Below are 10,329 nucleotides of genomic sequence, written 5' to 3'. Positions count from 1 at the left end.
TTCCTCCTGCATTGAAGCTTTGAACAAACTGTGATGCCCACCTTTTGGGTAGCACAAGCTCAGCTTATTCTGCCTCGCACTACTTGTGGCGCTCTCTATGAGTATTTTTTATATTTTTTGCTCAAGATGTACCCTTATGAAAACATAACTTATATACAATTAGTATTTACATCGGTGGATTCGGTCTATATATTTCTGATCTAACGTAAGCCCACTTTTTGACGAGTTCCTGCTGATAATTGGCCACCTCATTTTCATTCAAATCTATAGCCTAAAACGCATAAATTTTTGATAAAAAGCCTATATGGGCGTTTTAGCAAACATTTAATATCTACTTGCAATAGAAAGTGTATTAGTTTTCCAGCAAGTTTCTTCAAACAACTGGGCCTCCCTTTTGCATTCAAATTATATAGACATATGTGTAAGAGCGGAGTGTATAGACTTTGGACAGGAATCTGCAGGTCCTCTATAAGGCCATTTTCTATACACCCTGTAGCAACATTTTTAACAGATTTTTTTCAGATAATTGACCACCTGTTTAATATAAACTATATTGAATAAAGTGTGTAAAGGCGAAGTGTATAGACTTTGAATAGCGAGACTACAGGCTTTCTCTGGCAACCTTCTCTGTCCGCAATGTATCCACTTGTCTTACCAGTTGCCTCAGATGATTTGTCACCACATTTGAATACAAAAAACGTACACAACGTGAATTGAACTGCTGGAAACAAATATATAGTTTAGTACTTCATTCTCCCAACAATATTTATGTGCGCGGGATTGTCAGAGCTCGCAGTCGCTTTCTTGAGCATAAATAGATTATGCCGACCACGAGTCCGAACCCTCTCCCCACCTTTTGGAAGCGCTCTAAAAGGCATCGAAGCGCAGTTGAAAAAGAAATTATAAATCGTCAGTGGCATGTTTGACTTCATTTATGTATTTCATTTCATACGTGCAATGTCTAGATGAGAAAGCATAATCCACATCGGGCTGTCGAAACCGAAGAAACCTAATAGTTTAGAAGTCAGCTTACCGAACTTGCCTCTTAAAACGCAGTTCGTAGTCTATGTTCACTACGAAAATTTAAAAAAAAATTAAAAATTAAAAAAGGTCAAAGGACAAAGACAAGAGGGAGACTAAACAGGAGAAGCGCTTACTTGCAACTAACGTTTTAATTCGGAAGATGAGGAAGACAAAGATATTAAAGACCCTAACGTTGAATGTTACAAATATTTATCAGAAAGGAGTGAAAGGATCATAAAAGGCTGAGAATTAAAAGAGGTAAAAAATGAGATTAGTAAGAGAACAAAAAGGAAATTGTGGATATGATTAAAGTAACAGTGAAAAAATTGAGAGTAAAAAAGTAAGAAAAAAGAAAGAGGAAGGTAAAGCAAATTAAGAATACCCAAGGAAAATATTTCATGTCATCATCATCATCATTTATTTTCCTTGAGGGCCCCAGGGGGCATTATACAAGGGAGTGAACACACTAAAAACATCAACAAAAATAGTTAATAAAAAACACGCTGTAATCTATACTTGTATTTCAGAAAGAAAGAGGTTAACGGCTGCAGCAAACTTGTTAGTATCAGTCATGTTTACAATGAGGTCAGGTAATGAGTTCCAATCGTCAATAGCAGATGGTAAAGTCGACATTTTATAGGAGACAGATGACGAAGTAATTGAGCGCAGTTTACATGAGTGGTCAAAACGAGGGAAAATACGGTAGGGAGGTGATAGTAGAGAATCTTTTAGATGGTTGTTGTGGTAAAAGATTTTGTGAAGAAGAGTGAGACGTGACACCCTTCGACGTAAAGAAAGTAAGTCAAGGTTAGCTGATTTGCGTAATCCTGATATGCTAGTGTATGGGGAGTAGTCAGAGTAAATAAAACGAAGACCTCTGTTTTGAACGGATTCAAGGTTGTTAGTTAGATATGATTGCCATGGTGACCATATGGATGAAGCAAATTCAAGTTTAGATCTGACCAAGGTCGTATAAGCTAGTAGTTTTACTGAAGGTGTAGCTAGTCTGAGGTTACGGCGAAGAAATCCGAGAGTACGGTTAGCATCGGCAGTGACAGCATTTATGTGAGTAGTCCATGACAGATCAGAGGTCAGGTGAACGCCTAGGTATTTATATGAGGAACAGGTAGCTACTGGGATAGTGAAAGGTGATAAGAAAAGGATGAAACATGTGAACTGCGGGTGAATGATAGAGATTTACATTTATTAAAGTTTAAAGTCATTTGCCATTTGTGGCACCACTGAGTTATAAGTGCGAGGTCATTCTGCAAAATTTGATTATCGTGGTTTGAATTAATAGGTCTATAAATTACACAGTCGTCGGCGAAGAGACGTATTGAAGAGGAGATGTTGAGGTAGAGATCATTAATGTATATTAAAAATAGAAGGGGGCCAAGAACGGTTCCCTGGGGGACGCCGGAGGTTACAGTGCAGGTGGTAGATTTGGTGTTGTTGATAGATGAGTACTGGGTGCGATTTGTGAGGAATACGGAGATCCATTTGACGACTGAGGGATGGATATTAATATTTCTATGTTTCAGTAAGAGACGTTGATGAGGGACCCTGTCAAATGCCTTGGAGAAATCAATAAATATGGCGTCAGTTCGCTTATTAGAATCAAAGTTTGAGTAAACGTCAGTAAGAAAAGCTGTTAGTTGCGTTTCGCATGAGTATGATTTGCGAAAGCCGTGCTGATGCTCGAAAAGAAGGCTGTGGGAGTCTAGAAAGTTTATTATGTTAGACTAGAGTATATGCTCTAAGAGTTTAGACGACACACTGGTGAGCGAGATCGGGCGATAGTTGTTGATTAGTTGGCGATCACCTGCTTTGTAAACGGGGATGACGTTAGCGATTTTCCAATCGCATGGAATTTCAGAAAGTTGAAGAGACTGCGAGAAAATGTCGCAGAGGAAAGTTGAAGAGACGTGTTTAGTATTTATTAATATTTTCGAGTTTATTTGGTCGTCGCCAGAGCTAGAAGACACCTTCAGCTGATCAATGGCCTTCAGTACACCAGAGCGGTCGATCATGATAGGATTCATAGGAGGATGAAGGGGTTGGCACAAGTTGGGCATACTTGACAAGTCTTCATTGGTAAAGATCGAGCTAAAAAAGTTGTTAGTTTCAAGAGCACTATGTTCGTCAGAAAGTGGAAGGCCGTACTCGTCAACGAATTGTAATGGAAGAGAGAGTGCTGGGTTAATTACTTTCCAAAACTTTTTAGGTTTATTGGTTAAAATGTTGGGGAGGTCATGAGTATAAAATTTGGATTTGGCATCATGAATCGCGGATTTGTAGGCCCTAGCGCATTCGTGATAGGCGTTCCAAGATGCGTTAGTGTTATGAGCCTTTGCCCTCGTATAAGCTCTTTTTTTCCTGTTGGAGTGACAATGAACTGTTTTATCGTACCAAGGGTTAGTGTTATCGGATATAATTCGAGTGAGTGGAACGAAACGTTTGATTAGGGATGTTAGTCTATCTTTGAAAAGAATCCAGTTTTCATTGACCGTCCTTTCTGCGAAGTTTACTGAGAATATGTGATAAAATTCTTCGAGGTTGGTGTTGATAGATGCGTAGTCGGCTCTCGCGTAATCGTGAATGAATTTGCAATAACGTGATTTCTTAGGAGTAGTGATGGAGAATGTTAGCTCAATGACGAGGTGGTCGCTAATGCTGGGTAAGTATGTGACGTTGCTGAAGAGAGAAAGGTCATTGCTTAAACATAGGTCGAGTACGTTGCTGCAGCGATTGGTAATTCTAGTGGGTTGAGTGATAACATTAGATAGGTTAAAATCTAAACAAAGGTCAATAAACTCTTGAGAAAATGCACAGCTAGAACAAATAGTAGACCAGTCAATATTTGGGTAATTGAAATCACCAAAAAGGGTAACTAAAGCGTTAGGATATTTACATGCGAGTTCAGAAAGGCATTTATACAGCTCAATAACAAAATCTCTTTTATTATCCGGCGGCCTGTAACACACACCCATTATTACGGAAGGCGTTGTGCAAAGATACACCCAAACAACTTCTAGGTCAGTGGTAAGCGGTATTAGCCGTGATGGTATATGATCTTTTATGGCCAAAAGTACGCCCCCTCCTTTTCTAGTTTTTCTATCAGACCTATACACTCGAAAGCTTAGTTGCGAGGGAAATAGCTCAACGTCAGATATATCAGGGCTTAGCCACGTCTCTGTAAGTACAACAAAAGCGGCATTACACGCTTCGATTACTGAAATTATTTCGTCTCTCTTTGGTATTAGGCTTCTAATGTTAGTAAATAGGATAGAATGACTTGAAGATTTGTTAGTGATAACATGGTGCTTTGCCGGTCGACTTCTAGAGGGCGACGAGAAGAAGCGCTGGCGTGGCTATGTGTCTTTTTCTTTAACGGCGCCAAGAGCGGCATCGAATACACAGCACTTATCATTTATAAAACGTTTATCATGACGCAGTCTGTAGGGGGTGCCTTTTGGCCTTGCAAAATCAAGAAGGTGACGGCGTGCGAGCCGGACAGAAATTGGGAAGTCTTCGCTGATGGCTACGCGAGTTCCTTTAAGCTTGTGGGCTGATGAAAGAACGCTATCTTTATCTTTAAACGAAGAAAACTTTACTATTATTGGGCGACATTTCTGAGGGTCGAATGCTCCTAGGCGATGCGCCCTTTCAATCCTAGATGATTCAACTTGCACGTTTAGTTTTTCGGAGCACAAGCTAGTGACCAAGCACTCTGACTGAGCCCACGTTTCCTTGTCTGCGTCGGTGATGCCAAAAAATAAAAGATTACAGCGACGGGATCTGCCCTCTGCATCATCGCAACGTGTTTTTAGCTGAGATAGTTCGTTTAAGGCAGCAGTAAGCTGGGGTTCAGTAGTCGCGGCGCTACTAGTATCCTTCTGCTTTAGTGCGTCGAGTTCACTCGCGAGTTTGTTAAGTCGCTCTTCAAGTGTTGAAACTGTCTGTTCACTTTGTTTTTGTTTTTCTTTTAGAAGGTTTACTTCTTGTTGAAGTATAGCATGACTGTTTTTAAGTTTATCGACTGTTTCTTGTAAGCTAAGTAATTGTTCTTCTTGGGGTTTTGACATGGGACCTGGGTTCCGCTCAACATCACCAGACAACAACAGCAGCAGAACTCTAAAAGACTCAATACAAGCTTCGGGGCATGGAAGCATAACAAGGCAAACATTGTCTGATTTAAAACAATGGCAAGGTTTTTGTTTACTGACCTGCGGGAGTACGAAAAACATGAGCAACTTCATGGCTGCAGAGCTTCCATGCCCACTGGCGCGCTGTCGCAAGGGGAGCTCCTTTATAGCTGCCGCTGTCGATGTCCCTGCTGATGACGTGGTGTGAACGAGGTTCTCGATGAACTTGATACCAGGACAGGACGGTGCTGTCGACGAGTGATTGGCAGGTTGAAGATTGCCGTCCGGATGCCGGAAGAAAACCGCGCCGTCATCGTGACTCCAGTTAGTTGGGGACCCACGCGCCGGCACGCTCAGGAACTGCGGGAGTACGAAAAACATGAGCAACTTCATGGCTGCAGAGCTTCCATGCCCACTCTAATTCTTTTGATGAAAAAGGCACCGATTGAGGAATGATGCAGGCGTCTCCTTTGGTCGCAATACTTCAGCCTCAAGATTCTCTCGAGTTCGCTTATTTGGACACCTCCTCAAAATCCTTGTGCTGGACAGTAGCGGGGTGTATCCACAGTCCCTCACATGTAGAGCGAGATGCCCCGACGAAGAGGATTTTAGAGATAGCGCATGTCCTTTGAGCCTTACGTTGATACATCTTCCCGACTGTCCCACACATACCTTCCCACAGGTGAACGGGATCAAATGCACTACCCCGCTGCAACAGTTGACGTATTTGTTGCAGTGCCTAACACCGCATTTGTCAGGCTTTGTGCGCGGGGTATCCATTCACGCTGTCTATATTATCATACCAGAGTCATGCTTGTTAACAATTTTGCTGCTCCCACAACAACTCTTTTCAATTTGCTTCATTAAAGACTACGTCGCATAAACATGAAAATCGCTGTCCAGAGTTCTTCGCTTAAACCCACGTCGCAAGGAAAGCGACCTCGTCCTTGCAGTGTCAAAGACTTGTGTATAGAATAAACATTTTCCTAAATTTTGTGCCTGAATGACAAACAGATAATATATATTAATTCGCGTTGTTCTTACTGGCTACGTGTTGACTTCGTCCAAACTCCGGCTACCATACCTCTAAAACGGTTTGAAAATCTCGCACACAAAAAGGCCCCCCATTCCAATTTCCTGGATGGGTGCTAATGGTAGTACCCTTTATCTTCGTGAGAACCTGCGTCTACCAATGTGGACATTGTTTTTAATTGTATAAAAAAAACACAGCACCGCGAATAACAGAGACCTTGATCATCGTCATGGATATAGTCTGGGCTACCATCTAGAGGAGGTTGAGCCAAGAGGCGTTGAAAACTCACTGTTCGTTGTTCCAAATGACGACCTTCAGCATTCGCAAGATATGTAATTAGTTTCCGTGATTTCCACGACCGGAGGCTTTGTTAATTTGCATTTCTAGTGCTCTTGAAATTTCAAAGACGATTAATAACACCCCAGGCAGCACAAAAATATTGGACCAATAACGGACAAATATCGGTCCAAGTTTTAGGAAATAACGGTCCAATAATGATTTGCACCCCGGCTCCAGATCGGTCCAATAACTTGAACCGATCACGGGGAAAGTTTTGAGACCGATATCGCCAACCGTTTTGTGACCGATGTCGTCAACCGTTTTTCAGCCGTCTTTCGAAACCGTTTTACAGCCGTCTTCCAAAACGTTTTGTGGCCGTTATCGTTGAACCGTTTTGGGATTTAAATGTCTTCTTGAAATACGTAAGAATGCGAATGACGTACTACGACATCAAATGTGAAACTCTTTATTTTCAATGGAAACGGATGCTTCATTTTAGTGGCAATCGGAGATGTCTGACCATCTTTGACTTGGACAAGGGGTATGGGAGCACTGCAAAAAAAAATTCACTCAATTTTATGGGTAAAAGTTCCAGGTTCCATAGTGCCAGCATGGTTTCCCGTAATCTAGAAACCGAACAGTCTGTTAAAAACAAGGCATATAATTTTGTAAAATGACAGAACGTCTATATTCCACTTAACAGACAGTTATCCGTTTTCCCATTTTATTGGTAAAAGTTGCTGGTTTTATATTGCCAGCAAGATTTCCCGTAATCTAGAAACTGGACAGTCTGTAAAACAAGGCACATAATTTCGTAAAATGACGGAATGTCTGTAGCTGACTACGGGGGGCTATCCGTAGGAATTATGAAAGCTGTTGGCACTAAATAATAAAGCAGTATACCTTTCGGCCTTAGATAAGGCAAAAGTTACGAGCCATCCGTACCACCCGCACCTCCGATACATCAGGCGACTTCCCTGGAAGGGCTATACCTTTGCCAGGGGTGTCACCTGACGTATCGGAGGTGCAGGATTGGTGCGGATGGCTCGTAGCTATGGGCTTCAAGACAGAAAGGTCTAGTGCTCCGTTATTTAGTGCAAACAGCTTCCATGTTCAAGCAAGCCGAAGTCACATGAAACTTTTGAGGTATGAACTGGTATGGAGAGTTTTGAGGTATGAACTGGTACGAGCGCCTTGTGTCGTTCCACTTCTTTGTCCTTGTTTTTTTCGGCGCTTTTAATTATTTAAAGAATGGTATGGAGAGTTCATAGGCTCTGTCATTCAATATACTAACTCGTATAATTTTTTATCCTTACACAAAACAACAAGAGTTCAACAAGAAAAAGAGCACACAACCTCTATTACTCATTGCCAGGATTTTGTTTGTGTGAGATCAGCTGTTCGTAGAGATGACAGCTGAACAAACGAACCAATTAAGAAGTTTTGCCACAATGCCTTTATTGGAAGAAGGCATGCCTTGGGCTTTAAGTTGGGAGAAATTTTACATTACAGTTGTCCTTGCGCTCGCCATCTAGATGCCCCTCCATGTTTGTGCTTATAGTTGTCCTTCAATTGAAGACCTCTTCGATATCTTCATGGAGCATATAACAGCAGCCTGAAATAAAGAGCAGAAGAGGATTCGAAATCAATACACAATCACAACAAGCTGTATATGACATACATGGTTAACATCAGCAAGCAACGTCTTTACTACCTAGCCCAGCTCCCCACGTTTCTACTGCACATGATATAAAACAAACCTCCCATAAATTGAATCAAAGTAAAAATTTGCATTGATATGAATACCCAACACAACAAGTGCTTGAGAAATAAAACTAGCAAATTAAAATTTGCATAACCATTTAGTGATATTAAGCACAATCAAGTGAGCCATATCTCCATTAAAGTATACAGTAGGCTCACGATAATACAAACTCGGAGATTTAATACCCCTGGTTAAGTCAAACAAATTTCAAAACTTGGGCTGTCCCGCTACGTTTTCAATGTATTCATAAGCCGCTTAATTTGAACAACGTTTTCGTGTAATTCATACTTTTTGTTCTCGAGGCCCCGTTGAGCGCACTTCTTTCCGAGCACCGGTGCACTGCGGAGAAGCAGCACCTGTGAAGCTTGCTTTCACAGGCTTTGTTTTCCTGCGGAGCACTGGTGCTCAGTAAAAAGCACACTCTACAGGGCTAAACCAGAGCAGAGCCGTACATATAGATCTTGGTATATGAAAGGAGCAAGCAGAGCCAAGGCCTCCATCAGACGCAGAGAGAGGGTTCGACAATCTCTCTTGGCCAACCTGAAGCTGAAAATAATCCCCTAGCTATGGTAGCGAGAAACGGTTTTGATAAGTGCCTAAGAGTTAATTGTAGTAACTCTCCATGGTTGAAAATATGGTGCACGCACTGTTTCGATTATGGTTATGCAAGTAGAAGTAGGAAACTAATGTTCCGCTTGATTTCTGCTTTGCTCAAATGGAGTCTGACCGCTTCGACGCCTGGTGTACGGATTACGTCAATCGTTCAGCTGGTTGCGCACGTTTTTTATATTTTCTATATCTTCCACCGTGATTTTGCATGACCAGGATCCAAAACATCACTGCATTCCAGTCACCGAGAGTTACTCCGACGAGCTCATTAATGTTGTTTCTCACAACCACTGCCAGGATATTATGCGCGGCTGCTGGTTGGCCACATACGAATTTGTGAAAATGCTCTGGAACACGCCCAGCCCACCTTAAGCGAAAGGCGCCTCCTCATTTGCCTTCTATACATCCAAATGAATGGTTAAACTATCTCTATATACGTCTCTGAAGCAGAGGACACATGAGCGGCAAAAACGGGCGCCGCGCGGCAGTTTCCATATCAATTTGCAAGGATGCTGTGATGTGGCGGCATGGCTTTATATCGCAGTGTTCACGCAAGTTGCTATAGAAACTGCAGCACAATGCCCGTTTCCATTACTCATGGCTCCCTGCTTAACAGTCCTTAATAGACAACGTTTGTTCTGGTTGTATAAACTTAATTCTGTTTTTGAGGTGTCATGCGCTGTCTAAGCAGTCCCCGATAAACAACATTTTTGAGGGTCGAATAAACTTGTGTCATAAATTTTACCAATGTTTCATGAATGGCATACCAGCTTATGATTATTGGGCCTGTGCAGAGGAAATCATGAAATATCTGTTTTGTATGTGTAGCCATCCATATAGAAAATCATAATTTATCTTGCAACATATTTAGATGAACTTCTGATAATTTGAGCTTTTGATAATTCATGCAAAATTCGTCGCTTCCTGAAGTTTGAAATAATGAGAGTTTACTGTATGTCACATTCAAATTAATGGTTTAGCTTCTTAGGCTTAATTGTATCTGAACCTTTTCCTTTGGCAGTGCATTAAATGTAAAATAGTACAGATATGTATAGGCTCCAGTTTGTGCACTGGCACAGGCTTGCGCAAATAAGTCAAACTAGCATTAAAGAGAGCTTGAAGCACTTTGTAAGAAATCTGAGTTAGGAGCAGACTTACATAGCATTTTGGTTCGTTAATTCAGTAATCGCACTAAACTTGGGCAAAAGTCAACGTAAACTGCATTGATTTTGAATATGTGCAGCAATTATAGCAGGGCATGCAGTGAGCCTTTCTTCCACATGTAACCTGTCCAAAGCTTCGTGACATCATCGTTGGCATCCCCAAGTCAGCCTATTGGCAAGCAAGGGTTGTCGGACCCTGCTAATGACGTCACTTTTGGTAGTCTTTATCTCCGTTCTTTCGCTCTGCTTTGCTCGGTGCGCCGCAATGAGGGGGGCAACGCCGACATTTTAATTAACGACTACGACGCTGCT

The 10,329-nt window shown here is 41.7% G+C and overlaps 1 protein-coding gene across 1 annotated transcript; it reads right to left on the bottom strand.

The window, feature by feature from the left end:
- Window positions 1-4,394: 4,394 nt before the first annotated feature.
- LOC115328271 lies at window positions 4,395-5,561 on the bottom strand. The gene has a single exon (XM_029989482.2). It carries the CDS (start codon window positions 5,559-5,561, stop codon window positions 4,395-4,397), a length of 1,167 nt encoding a protein of 388 aa, XP_029845342.2.
- Between the last annotated feature and the right edge of the window lie 4,768 nt (window positions 5,562-10,329).

Source organism: Ixodes scapularis, unplaced genomic scaffold (genome assembly GCF_016920785.2).
Source record: "Ixodes scapularis isolate PalLabHiFi unplaced genomic scaffold, ASM1692078v2 ptg000178l_1__unscaffolded, whole genome shotgun sequence".
Classification (NCBI taxonomy): domain Eukaryota; kingdom Metazoa; phylum Arthropoda; class Arachnida; order Ixodida; family Ixodidae; genus Ixodes; species Ixodes scapularis.
This window is presented reverse-complemented; position numbering and strand designations above follow the sequence as displayed.